At 40.1% G+C, this 14,716-nt stretch overlaps 1 protein-coding gene across 4 annotated transcripts in view; it reads left to right on the top strand.

Annotated features, from left to right (window-relative positions):
• DCX (doublecortin) overlaps positions 1 to 12,588 on the top strand; it is an 82,942-nt gene extending 70,354 nt beyond the window's left edge. For all 4 annotated transcript variants that reach the window (XM_040698671.2, NM_001397446.1, NM_204335.4 and 1 more), the window contains exon 7: positions 961 to 12,588. In XM_040698671.2, the coding sequence (XP_040554605.1) occupies positions 961 to 1,017 (57 nt within the window). In that variant the 3' untranslated portion in view covers positions 1,018 to 12,588. The remainder of the gene's footprint in view (positions 1 to 960) is intronic.
• Positions 12,589 to 14,716: the final 2,128 nt, after the last annotated feature.

Below are 14,716 nucleotides of genomic sequence, written 5' to 3' on the forward strand. Positions count from 1 at the left end.
GTAAAACTCACCTTCTGTTATGTTTTATGTATGTTTTCAGCTGGCTGACTTATGACCTTCCCAGTGAAGGCCCTACAACATTTATAACAGATGATGACTGCTAAAGGCAGCTATAAGCTTCTCCACTAATTTAAGCCGATCAGAAAACATGAATGTAGCATTTTAGGTTTCCCGATTATTCATGCATCATTGTTTTCCTCCCAGGAGCAATTTCCCACTTACAATGAAATCACATTTCTTTTTTTTCCCCTCATCTTCTGTTAAGATGGTTGTGAATTCCCTTTCTGTGTATTTGTGCTTTGTTTCATGTTGCTCAGTTATTTCATGTGGGGGTCAGAGTTCAAAAAAACCCAAAGATAGCCTTAGTCCTTAAGAAGGTTTGTCTACCTAGATCCATGCAGAGCTTCAAAGAAGAGAAATAAAATGGTTACTCAGAAAGAGGCCCTGGGAAAGCTTTAAATTCAGTATTTGATAAAAAAAAAGCGAACTTGGCATGATGCTTTTAACTTCTGAACAGCTTTCTGAATGATCAAAAATGGCTTAAAATAAGGAATACATCATGGGAAGTGATTTTCCTAGAGATTTTTCCTAAGGGTAGCTGTCAAATAAAGGTAATACTCATTAGACTTAAGTTCAGAGAGATCTCTTTAAGGAAGGTTTCTGCTCCTTCATGCATGTGCTGCAATGGACGCATTGATCCAGAAGTGATAAAAAATTTCTTCTCAAACTTGTCACTGAACAATCATCTTTTTTTAGTACCAAGGTGCACATTCCATCACTCTGCAATTATCCTTATTTTAGCCTCAAAGTAACTGGGCAACCATCCAGTAACCAGTACATGTGAATTCCACTCTGTCCCTCTGAAGTGCACAGAACTGGACCATACAACTGTCTCCTTTTGCACGACCAAAGGTGAAAACTGATTGTGTGAGTTAACATTTTTTTTCTTTCTTCCTACAGGACTTGTATCTGCCTCTGTCTTTGGATGACTCTGATTCCCTTGGAGATTCCATGTAAAGCGACATGACGTTAATAGTCCGTACTGCAAGCTATGTTTAAGATACAGTAGAGTACTTCTGCCAAACTAAGCAGATAGGTGACTGGTGCTTTCAAATCAAAGGACACACAGTTATATGTCATTTTTTTTCTGTGATTTATCCTCTGTACCACAAATCAACACCTACCAGTCTATAGAGATAGAGGGATACCATTCTTTTAAGCAGAGTTTTAGGGATGCAAAATGGACGTTGCCAGCAATTTTGGGCTGCTATGCCACTGATCCTGTGCACTTCCCATTTTCTTCTATTGTTTTTTCTTCTTCTGCAAATACGTAATTTTCCTAGAGACAGTAATGGAAGGCTCCCCCAGAAGTGAGTGAATCAATCTGTTGCTGACAAATTCTGACAACTCTCTACCTGTCCAAACTACCAACGCTTGCTTGTTCCTCGTTTGCAGCCCTGATCTTAGCTCCTGCATACTAACTAGTACTGTTTTTGTTGTTACAGGGCAGGAAGGGAAAATGACTTCTTAGTTTGATGCTTAGTATGCCAGCAGAAGCTTGAACAAGATTAGGAATGATTACATGAGATGCTAAGTAAGGTTAGTGCAATAGTGATTTTTCAGATGTTTAAATATTGGGATTTGTTAATTAAGTAAAATAATGTAAGTCAGCTGAGTTGTCTAGAGTTGAACAGCTTCACATATGGTCCAAAAACACTGCTAGCTGGTAACAAACTTTTATAACCACCCTATGGTATCTCTCTATCTCTGTTTTTAAAAGTAATGCCTTGTGAACAGCCAACACTGAAAACACTGTGAGAATTTGTTTTCAGGTCTGACATCCTACAGGTCACTTTTTATAGCAAAAAAATCAATACACTTTTTATAAAGGAAAACCTTGTATCTGTGTTTTGGAGTAAAGATTCAAGCTCCTTCTTTTTTATAAAAGCTGGTAATTTTGTTTTGTTTAAAAAAACACATTCAGAAAAATGAACAAAAAAAAACCCCAACCAACTGCAGAACAGTAATAACAACAGATCAGTTTAGAAATCTTGTCAGCACTGCCAGAACAGACACTTGTAGGGGAAAAAAAAGTCAGTTCAAAATATTGAATGTTTTGATAGTTTTTGTAATGTTTAAGACTATGTATTTGTTTTTTTTACACTTCTGTATTCATAACTATGGCCAGATTCTCTACTTGTATAACAAATGGAACTTTGTGTGCTCGAAAACCCGTATTTTAAGAAACTCTTCTATCTGACAAAAACGAACTTATTGTATTTAGAGAAACCTTTTGCTTTTATTAATCAGTAATGACTCGTATGGAATGCAAAGTTCATCTATTCACGCAGGGCTGGTGGTTTTTACTACGCCGAAATTTTGTTATAGGCTAGCTGGCATTGCCTCTTTCTCATGGAATAAGCTTTTGATGAAACTGATTATTACGGAACTTTACCTAAAGGAAATCTGTGCAATCAAATATTTCTTTCTTGCTCTATTTGCCTTTGTTTCAACATAAACACCTATTCCTTATTCTCTTGCAACCCCTTGTGATTAGAATTAATTATAATGTGATGTTTGATGCTATATGAATGCTGGGTTGTTCCCAAAGCCACTCCATATTTTGTTTGCTTGCATTGTTGATATGAAACAATCTGTGCAGGCTATGACTTTAGAGGTTCATGTGATGATACATATAGTGCAACTTTAAAAAGATGTATCTGAGAGAGGACAGAATTGGGAATTACCAAGGGGTCAGATTTATGCACCAATTTTGCACCCTGTAGTCTTAGTGCATGGTCTTTTACACACAGAGTTTTGTGAAAGAAATCATTTGTGCCCACAAATAACTTCATTTAATTGAGTAATTTGCTGACTATGTAACTGCTAAATGAACATTTCACCCACTGTATATAGAAACCTGGTTTCAGTTCAGAAGGCTAGAGGCTCATGTTGAAGCTTTGAAGTATGGGGGAAAGTACTGTGGACAAAGCATAGGTGTAGTAGTCAGGAAACCTTCCTTCAATCTTTTGGCACTGCTAGATATAGTGTCTGAAGGGGAGCAGGACTGCTGATAACACTGTGCCTCAATAGGTCTACCCATCCCTTTGTGGATAATACTGTTCTACCTCACTGGGGGTTGTGAATCCAAATGTTGGTTAGCATTTGTAAAGTGCTTTCAGATCCTCTAACAGAAGGTACTGAACTGTTCTGGGTGCAGATTTGGCTGTGGATGCTAATTTTGACTGTTTAATCCACAGGGTGCTACTGTAGACACAAGTCTTGAGAAAACAAGGCTTTTTTAAGCATCGGGATAGCAAAGGCCATGGTTATGCCAACAATATTGTTAATTAGATCATTTATCTTAGTAAAAGCTCTAGTGAGATAGATATTTGGCATGCTTTTACCCTCTTCTCTGTTCTGTTGATGGAAATCTGAAAGTCCCTCCCCAGGCTTAGCCTTTCCAGGGACTCTTGACTACTAGCCATGGCTCAGCCTGTTAAGGGATGATGGACTTGGACTCTAGGCAGAGGTACTGTCACTTTGCAGCACAGGCTGTTTCCTTCACAGCCTCAGTTAGCATGTCCTGCCACCTTCCTGTGAGTCCCTGCTCAACCAAGGAGACCAGCCATAAAATTAGATCTAGGTTCTCTTGCTATTCAGCCTGAGATTCTCACCACCTTTCCACCAGGAAAACCCAATTCTTTGATGCCTATAAGCAGACTCAAGTGCTAGAGTTGTTGATGATGTTAAAGGAGTTAGAGATATGCTTCCATCCAATACCCACAAATTCAGTTTGTATAAAATAAAGCAGGATGCCAAAGGTCAAATAAACCTTTGGATGGATGGTGGTGAAGGTTGTTGTTGAGAGGTGATTCCTTTCCTTCCTGCCACGAGTAGTGGTTATTTTAATATGCTCTTCCTGGTAGAGCATGCCAATAAATTAGTTAGGCCTTCTTCCTGTGCTGTACCTAGTGACGTTATCTAAAACCTCATCCCGCAAGTACTCCCTTAGGATTTTTTTTGCACTAGGACCATCTTGGGGTGGGGCTGAGCCCAGTAATTTCTTCAGGGCACTACCAAGGGAACCTGAAAAGGCCTAAAAGAAGAAAATATCTTCAGTGGGAAAAATAGCCATTCAAACCTGCAAAAGCCACAAAGAAAACAGGGTGTGAGGTCCAACTCAAAGTTTTAAAAAGCAGTTTTATAGGTAGAACTGCTTAGGCAGTAGAAGTCGGTGAGCATTTCAGCTGTAACATATTGTTAAGTCTGCATTAATGCCATTATTGCATGAGGTCTTGTACAGAAATGCATGAGGAATGTACTGTACATTCAACACTAGGTATTTTTGGCTTTGTAGGAACCCTAACATAGATTTGATTACAAAGAGAAATAATGCACAGGTATCATATTTTAGTCATTTAAATAGAGGAACAGCCTTGATTCAGCAAAGAAGTTAAAGACATGCTTAAATTTTAGCACGTGCTTTACTCCTGTTGATTTTTAATGAGATGTAAGCTTGGGTTTGGCCAGAAAGCTTTCCTGAACTAGAATGAATTAGGAATTACTTTCACTGTACTGTAATAATTCCAGACCTTATGAGATCCTGGAGCAAATGACTGCAATTCCGTTATATACTCAAGAGTTTACGTTTTATATATTTTCTACATTTGCAGGCACATAAAAAAAACCACTACAGGATGTGAGGATTTGCCATATTAATTCTGCTGTAAAAACCCTATCTAATTTCCCCCATGAGGCTGCCTTTAGTGTTTTCAGAAACTAATTGAGTCATTAAGACTATATTGATTTAAAACAATTCAGTATTTAAAAGCAAATTTGAGAGATTCTTAAGCTGATGCAGAGCTTTGTTTCTTCAAAATCTACCTTTATTTATTCAGTATCCAGTATATTTTATCAAATTTGCATATAAAATTATATAAAAAACTATTTCCATATATAATCATTAGTAAGGAATTAGAGCAATATCCTTCAACCATAGAAAGACCAATGTATTTAGTCTTCATACCTTCCCGCGATGGTCTCAGCTGTAGAATATCAGGGCAGTGCAGCAAAGTTCTTGAGCCTTAGGATTTTTGTCTCTTGTAATGCATTTATATTCCGAAGTTTCTGAGTTAAATCTCCATTTGATGTCAGATTGGAATTAGTTCATTTCCACCTACTAGATAGCCAACCAAGTCTCTACCCCTTGAAGTAATTTTGAAAGAGTTTGGTAATGGAATTCTACCTTGGTCCACTCTACAGTGGGAGATGGAAATACTTTTGCCTTCTGTTGTCTGTGTTTCCCATATCTGCATATTATTTACAGTATTATCAGAATCTGAAAAGCCTATTTTCATAGGCAACAGAAGAATAATTCTGCTTAGAAAAGAAAACTCAAAGAAAACCTTTTGAAATTGCTCTGTAACACCAACCTGAATCCCTAAAATAAAACACCATTCCAGTGACAGCTATCCCTGGAAGCTTCACCCTCTCTGCAGGGGTATGGTGTGGATTTTAAAAGTATGAGCCTTTTTTATCGTAGTAAACGCATAAGTGTATTTTGCTATGACTTCAGTGGCACCCTACATCCATTCAAGGCAATTGGAGAGATATCTTTGACGACGGTCAAGTGAGAATTGTTTTTAGATAAAGGAAGAAAAGAATGCCAAGTAAAACAAGTATAAAGTTAGTTAAGAAAGTGTCTCCACAAGCTAAGACAATACACAACTAGAGAAAAGCTATATAGAGGTGTATTTATCACACAGGTGCTGATCACAACCAAGACAGAACAAAACATTTTCTTTAACGGTAATTTAGGCTCAAAATTATTTTTCTGGTTACTGACAGAAGCAAATTAGAATGGTATTTGGGGCTGGTGATGTTGTTTGTAGAAGCAAATGGCTGGCACAGAATAAATATCTTTTTCTGCTAATGTAGATAAAGTACGATGTAGCTCAGGCAACAGGATTAGCATGTTATACAAGATTCTAGAGGAGATCCAGCTGAATCATCACCACCTTGGTGTACTGAGGCAAAGCAGGTTAAGTCTTTAAGTGCCTTCCAACATGTGTTGGGCTTCAGTAGCAGGACTACACATAACCAACAAGGCCTAGGTTAAATGACCCTAATGAAAGTGGACAGGACACATTAATTCTTGAGCCTCTTGAGATGATTAGCCCATCTTGCTTTTATGCAGTCAGCTCTAGAAAGTGACTGTCTCCAGGATCACAGACATCTTCTGGCTGATGCCTTTGTCCCATCCCTATGAACCTGAGCAGGCCTCTCTGCAGTATCTCAAGAAATGTTAAAGCTGAGTTCTATGTCTCACAGTGCAGCCACTAAACATTGATAGATTGGGGTGGGCTGGGTTCTGCTGCATCAGCTACCAACCCTGTTATTCAGGTATTCTTCACCCTCCCTTTTTGCCCCAACTTGAGATCTGGTATCTCTCCTAGGTGCCTGCAGGTTAAAGCCTGGGGCCAGCATGTCCATAGACCCCGTGTTATTTTGCTGTTGTTATTTTTTTTTCCCTCTGGAAAGCTTTGAGTCATTTGATGTTCACAGGTCTGGGACTAAGCTGACAAAAAAAAAAAAAAAAAAAAAAAAGTTAATATCCCTATTGTTTGAGAGAGGCTCAGAGATAGCAAGTGGATGGATGGAAAGGCTTTTTTCCAGCAATGTGATTGCATAGCTGCTCTAACAGAGTCCTAATTGTAGGGCAGAGTAGGAGTACTACTCCTTCACAGGAAGATGCAGAGCTTTAGGCTCACAGACCACTATCCCTTCATCAGGACACTGTTTAAAGAAGGTCAAAAACACTGACACCAATGTTCATCCAGTAGATGAATTTCTGGGCAAATGAGAACCAAACCTAGTGAATGTAACAGTGGGAATTCATAGCTATTGGTCTTTGGTGTAACTGTGAGCAGATCAGTTCCCCTGTGCCACGCTGTCCCAGTGCATAAAGAGCTGAACATAGCACTCATCTCCATCCGTAAGCTGCTTTGAGATCAGCTGATATACAGAGCTATAGAAGAGCTAGCTCTTAAGATTTATTAATTATTACTGAAGTTTGACAACCCTATAAAAGCAGATTATGGTGCATTCTCTCAGACAAGTCTTTCCAGGAACTCCCAACTTTTCAGGAGTCTCCAAAAACCATGATGTAAAAATGCCTCATTATTTTACTAATGGTGAAAAACAGACACACCACTTCTAGTTCCCCCCAAACCAATGGGGGAGCCAGCAGTGCCTCTAAGTGCAAGGCCACATCCAACAACCAAGTTCTCTCATCTGGAGCTGCCACATCTCGCCTGAACACAGTCCCCAGTTGCTCCTCTTTTTGTTACCTGTACATGTACGTATCAGGGGGCAACACATGTTACCATCTGAAATGGAGGCCATATATTTTAAATAATGAAGAAGTATAATGATTTCAGAGGCCTTCTACCAAGAAAACAGTGGGCCTGTTGTTGAAAGCTTGCTTGTTCAGAAAGTGTTCATGGGAAAGAATTGCCTTTCAGTCTTCACTGCTTAACACACTTATTCTGGCTCTTGCTCTATCACTCAGTGAACTGTAACTCACTGGCTCTGAAGCCAGCTTAGAGCTTGCCTAGGTCTGACAGTTTGCCACTCAAACAATTGAAGCAGGAGGATTCCCAAAGGGAATTAACAAATCTTTGCAGCATTTAGAGTCTGTCAACTGAAAAAAAGAAAGCTGCACTGTTAGAGAAGGATGCCATGATGGCTATTGTCACAGTAAACAAAGAAAAAAGACTTGTTTCCAAGAGGAATGGTAGGGGGCATTTGTTGCAAGATCTCTACTGAGTGATGAAATGAACTTGAACACCACAGAAAATCATATGGAAGGGAGAGCATGAGGCAGTGCACTGGAAACATCAACAGCATTGATGTGTGGGAACAAAGAAAGATGAGAGCCAAGAAACTCCAAGGAGAAACAAAAGGGGTAGTGCAAGCTGTGGATCTACAGCTTGGGTCTGGATAGAAAAGCAGCAGGGGTTTCTGGCTGCATGTCGAGAGTGTTATTGCCCCTGCAGGTATCTATGCGAGGATGCAGGCTATCTGCCACAACAGCATGTGTCCCGCTCCCACTGGCAGAAAGAAGGTCACACTTGGCCGCAGGCTGAAGAACTTGGTTTGAAATTTCTCATCTGCCCCTGTTTTTCTCTCCTGCTGGCATATGTATGTCTGTGTCATCTCTAAAAGGGTGAAGGGAAAATCCAGCTCTTCGCTGAATGACAGCACCAGACTACAGTTTGGTTTTATTTTTATTCCTTCCTATTAGATCAGAAATAGAACTTAATCAGCATGCACTGGCTCAGAAAAGTACAGGTCTGGCACACTGGGGAATTGCAAGACATGTGTGAGAGGATAATGAGGGCAACTCTGAACCTCCTGGCCCTTCCCATGGAGTGCAGCAAACTGGAAGAAGTATCAACCCTGTTGTACCAAGGTGATAAGTCCAGACAGGCTTCTGGAAGAGGTTACTGTGAATTGCTGTGCAGGCAGAAGGGCTGATGATGATCTTGTCCATGAAATCCCTAACCACATATGTGAAAGCTGTTACATTCAATAAATCAACGGAAAGGCCATGGTGAACAGGAGGATCCGTGTTTAACACTGGTTTTCTCATGGTAATCTTTCTTTTAAATTCAGTGGAGTTACAATACTTGTGAATTTAATACTAAAAGGCAAAAGAGGTGATTTATTTGAATACATTTTTTTGCTGTTTGCTCTCAGAGTTTCCATTCTTTTTTTTTTTTTTCCATAAGAATTGCAGCTCTTTGTTTCTGTAGATTTTCTGGCACTCAGTGTAACACAAGCGAAACCCAACGCTCCTAATTCTTTGTTGTTTAAAAGAGGCGGAAGCTCCTCTGTAATTACAGGAGCTGAATCCACTTGGTCCAAGAATGGTCTCCTATGTCAAAGATTGATTACTGTCAGAAATTATTGTGTGATTGATTAGGTAAGTGCAGATTCAGTTTCCTGGCTGACAACTGCAGACTTTGCAGAAAAAATCACATTGGCCCCAGCTAGAAAGTGATCTCTTTTATAAACCTCTAATAGAAAGTTATACATAGGAGATATTTTCTATAATTTTATTGTAATTAATGATAAGGCTAAAATAATTTCACGAGATATCTTAAAACATTTAAGACTGAAAATTAAACAAGCAGCATAGCAAATCAAGGTCTCTTCTACATTTTCTGGTCCTAGAGAGTCTTTATCTTGCCTTCTCTCACCTCAGTCCACCAAGACAAGCCCTAAGACCAACAGGCTTATTGAAAATAGCATTTCTATTTCTTCCTGTATTTTTCTGCCCTAAGCCCATCTAGTGCCAAGCAGAATAGAGGTTTCTGGTTGGCTCAGTTTTAGAGAAAAGTATTACCAAATGTCTCTGAACATAAAAGGAAGGTTCAGTTCTTTTTTAGGTGACTTATCTAAGCTCAAGGCTGCTTTTGATTTTATTCAAGCTGGTTCTTCCATCTCTGTTTGCGATTAACACATACCTAAGCTATATATAGGAAGTTTATATTAACGTTAGGCACATTTGAAAAGTGAGGTAGCTGTGGAGCAAAGTGATTTGCCTGATACATGCAGTCAGGGTGAAACATGTTGGTGGCACTTTGTCAGGGTGGACCCAAACCAAATCCTCATTCTGAATCCCCAATTTTCTGAGGAACCCGTGTGTAGAGTCATACTGAAGAAATGTCTGTAGTGAGCCAAATGGACCCCTAGCTGGGGTCCAGGCCCAGTTCAAGAACTGAAGAATTTAACCTTCAGAGAGTCCCTATGAAACATTGGTGTTTTTGTGGCTATGTTTTGTTTTGGGAAATTCCAACATGGCTGCTTTTCTCCATCGGCTTCCAACCTCTGCACAGCAGGTATGGATGGGTCTTTAGTTCTCTTCCCTTTGCAGGTGGCAGTTGAAGTGGAGTGATGTTCTGTCTCCCTGTCATGCTGACCACACAGTCACTGATGGGTGGTAGAACAAAATGGCTTTTTTTCTTTTTTTTCCTTCTTTACATCAGAAGAGCTTTTCCCAGATTTAGTGTGATATCTAACAATGTGTCTCCTTAAGAAGAATGTCTAGAGAACTAATTGCACTGTTAATTGGTGTTTATAGATAAGGTGAAGCAGAAGTATTGAATGTAAGAACAAGAAAGCCTGTGAGTTATAATTACATGCTGAATTCTGACATGTAAAATTGTTGTTAGTTTGCTTCTTATTTAAATTATGTGTGATCCAAGCAGTTTTACCACCGTGGCAGTACTAGTACAGCTGTGATTATCAATTTAGATGACATCCAGGGTCTTCTAGAAAGAAGCCTGTGTAGACAAATCTATTCTCTGAACAAATTCTGCTCCTTGATATTCTGAATTCTATGACACGGTCTAGTCTAGAAGCACAGGACAGGAGTATCAGCTTGTTGACTTTGCTGTTGCCGGCCTTTGCCTATTTTCTTAATCACAAATAAAATTTCAAGCTAAGGCAAGTGGCTCTCATCACATAAGCCCAAGTTCTTTGTGCCACTCTTCTCTGAAGAGCGTGACCTGACTTCACTCATAGCCCTGCACTCTGCAGCTCTCTGTGAGCCACCAGTCTGCCCAGAAGTGGTTTTGAGGGAGGGAGATATGCAGCTGAACTGGAACCTGATCACGGATTACTGTCTTAGGTCATTCATTGAGTTTGTATGATTTCATCATTAATAACGAAGCTGCAATATAGTATAACTGAGAGACCACAATGTATTTTCTATTGCCATTCAGTGGGTGGGGGTTGGAGGGGCAGCTGGGTTTAAAGTTTAGCTGGTATACTTTAAACTCTGTGTACATAACCTTGGAGGACACATGGGTGGTAAGAGTTGTTGTTTTGTTGGATTGGTAAATTTCATTTTGGTTTGGTTTAAATAGTAAGGTATTTAATTAATGTCATTGTACAAAGAGCTATTCATTTAAACGATGCATTTGTTCTCCTAAAACAGATCTATCTAAACTTTCTTTTTGGCAAGCCTGCAGCAATGCTACGCATAGCATTATGTTGACTTTTGTACTTTGGGGGAGTACGTGGAAGGGGAGGGGAAATGCTTTCCTCTTCAGACAAACAGTGTTTGCCCATAGTTAACTTTCTGCTTGGGTATATAACTTGAGTTCCCTTTACTCCAAATTTTCATGTGAAGTTCTCTTAAAGGGACAGAACAAGCAGAGGTTATGCCAAAAGATCTCAATTGTATCATCTTGTAATATATTGCAGCTTTATGCCAATGATTCCTTGCTTACCTGTACACAGTCCATGCATGTTTTCAACTAATTTTGCATTCTCCATTTGTGGTGAGTTATTTAGCATTTTAACCACCTTTTGTGCCATTCAACTTGTACAGAAAACATTTTTATTGACGTTTTAAAGGGAGGGGGAAGAAAAGAAAAAACCCTTCTGCTCCCTAGTTGTAGGTAGAACTCGATTACTTAGCAAACAGATGTAGATGAGTGGTTGTAGTGTTAGAAATGTTAGCTTGCTCGTGAACAAGCTTTTGAGAGTAAATGCATGGTCTTGTACTTCTCTTAATTAGCTTTTCCTTTCCTCCTGGAAAGATTCTCCCCCTCTCTATTCTATCTTTGTCTCTCTCGTGGTTGTAAAGTACAGATTTGGGCATAAATAAAATGATATACAATAAGGTTTGAAAAGCAGTTCTCAACAGATTCTTTTGGGGAACTTACTTCTCACTGCGCCCTGCCTTGGCACTTTGATTAGACTCTTTCAAGATAAAACAGATGGAGAACAATCACCTGTTGCCTCTGCTTGAACTGGGGAACAAGTTAATCTTTGGAAGATTGCATCACTGGTAAACAATGAGATCTTGCTGATCCATTGCAGCTGAGGCATGTGGCACGTGGGCTATTGGCCGTGGCTTCCACACCTGGTTGTTTTACATGGGACTCATCCCACGGCCCCTGATTTGCAGAGTTTGCACGCACTTTTTGATTTTTCTGGATACACAGCAGAGGGGAGATAGTGGATGATACATAGGAATTACGTTGTTATGGGTTCTGCAGGCAGCTCCTTCTCCACACTCCCAAGCTCTGGGTTGAGTACACAGGGCTTATTATTGTATAGCCGTGGTTCTGTTGGCAAAGGAGGACAGGAAATAAAGGCTAGGAAAAGACAGGGGGTCACACATAACGATGGATTTTGTAAGAAATGGACTTAAAAATCCCCCCCAAAACCCTGCCTCAAAACCACAAAGTCTACCTTGATCCATGCATTTATTCCCCATGCCTCTTCTCCCTTAGCAGAATTTCCTTTTGTTAGAAGATTTGACTTTCTAGAAAAAAGAAAAATCCATTTTTGTGAGGTGTTGTGAACTGTTTTTACCACTTGTAATAACCATCCCAGGTCTGAGTATTCTTGTAATGCAATGCCATGCAGCAGAGAACCTGTCCACTTTATAGCTTTGCTCTCAATATTTGTTACTCATTGTTTTCTCATCTAAATGTACATTTGCAAGATGTGTGTAATGTCATTTTCAAAAAATAAAATTTGGTTTCAATATTTAGGCCGATAAAACCTTTCTGATGCTTTTCTTTGCCAAGCGTGTGCTTACTGTGTCTTATAAATTACAGTGGCACTTGTTCATTTTTCTTTGTCGACTTTCCTAAATCGATCCCGGTTGTACTCGCACAAATGCAGAAAAAAGACCAGCGAAATGTGACTGTCTTGAATTAATTATGACCCACATTTGCCTGTCTGAAACAGCCTTGACCTGTGAAGGACCCATCCTTCTGACTAAAGGGACCCACTGTAGGAGATCTGGAGAAGCCAAGGGCAACTTCTTCCTTATGTGCAGAACTTCAGTCAAAACTGTGGATTCAAACCAGCAGGATCTGGCCCTTAACCTGACCTCTTCCTTAGCAACAAGATTTCAACAGCATGGGATTTTTGCTCCCACATTCCCTTTGGGAGTCTTTGTAAGATTTGAGATGCTGTGTTTGTTCTGCATTTCCACACAAGTTTGAAAAATGTCTCAAGTTCTGCTTCCACAGCTACCTCATCAGAACCACAGTGAAGACAATGGCATTTTTCTCTAAGCCTGAAAAATACAGCTTAGACCTCCTCATTTAATTATATAGTGCAAGCCACTTTGTGTTTGTATCTACTTGACATCTGCAGAATTACAAGTGAAGGTGGTGAGCCACCTCTGCTCATCCCTGCTGTAGACCAGGTAGCCATGAAAGAGCTCAAATTCTTCCCAAAGACACATGCTCAGACATAGCCCTTTATCCTTTCTTTTTCTATGGTCACCGCATTTCAGTCCAAAGAGGGCTGTGCTCTTTGCCCTCTAGATCCAGAAGAGACCCTATGCCAAGTGGCAAACAGCACTGGGGCTACCAATATATCGCTCCACTTGGCTAGTTACTGGCACCCATTTGTCATTACCTTGGCATGCTTGAACAGGCCAGAAAAAGCACATACAGTACAGTACTGTTTGCAATGAAAGACCACACTAAAAAAAGTTCCCAGAATAAAACCAGTAGAAGAAAAACAGCCTTTATTTGGATGTGCATGAATTGAAACTGAAGCAAATGTTAACAGAAAGGCAGAACAAGAACTAGAGAAACTCTGCTTCTGCCTTCTTGCATACCAAGAGCAAACAAAGCACTCTATTGTCTTTTTGAGGAGCTGCACATTAGATGAGATCGATTAAAAAACATGAGTTAGTGTTTCTGCCTATGGAAAATATTCTGGAAATGGCAGGTTTTAAGCCCTCACGCCACTGTGTGCATCTATCACAGCTATTCCAGAAACTCTAGATAGTCACTGGAAACCCAGATGGGCATAGCGTGGTACCAACAGCCGGTGCCGGAAACCTGTGGAAATGCTGCTGCTGTCTTAATACGAATCCCACTGGCACATATGAATTATTACAGATTTACAGCCATGTAAATAAGAACAAAATTAAGTTTCTGATGTCCAGCCTTCCTGCTACACCAGCTCAGATTTATATAGAAATGCATGTCAGGTATTTCTGAATGTAATGTTTCATCAGAGCAGCAAAACAGTGTTTGTTTCCAAAAGCTCTAGGTCTAAGCATGCTGGCCCTATGTGGTGTCAGTTGTTTAGGCAGAAACAGACGTTTTGGCCCAGTTGGAAAACCTTTGGCTGGTCTCTAGACTTAATCCCCATTACTTGATGCTCAGCCATTGCTTGCTCTACAGTATGGTTCTAATCAAGGAAAACACACTTTTTGCCTGTCAGGCTTGCCAGCTGCACATGATCCAAGTTTTCTGTGGTTGCTGGCCTTAAATTCCAGCCCAAAATGTGGCAGCCAGACCAAGAGGAATACAACTGGGCTCTGTCAGCTTATCTCTGTGAAATGCTTTGTACCAGAGGAGGTTTAGGTTAGACATTAGGAGAAACTTTTTCTCTCAGAGGGTGGTCAGGCACTGGAATGCTCTGCCCAGGGAGGTGGTGGAGTCACCATCCCTGGCAGTGTTCAAGAGGTGTCTGGATGAGGAGCTACAAGATATGGTTTAGTAGCTTGTGGTACCAATGGGAATGGGAAGGCGGTTGGACTGGAGGATCTTGCAGGTCGTTTCCAACCTTGTGATTCTATGATTCTATGCTGAACAGGGTGGTAACATCAACTCTGGCTCCGTCGTTATGTGGTGAAGTTTAATCTTCTCTCTCTGTAAAT

This window comes from Gallus gallus, chromosome 4, assembly GCF_016699485.2.
Source record: "Gallus gallus isolate bGalGal1 chromosome 4, bGalGal1.mat.broiler.GRCg7b, whole genome shotgun sequence".
Classification (NCBI taxonomy): domain Eukaryota; kingdom Metazoa; phylum Chordata; class Aves; order Galliformes; family Phasianidae; genus Gallus; species Gallus gallus.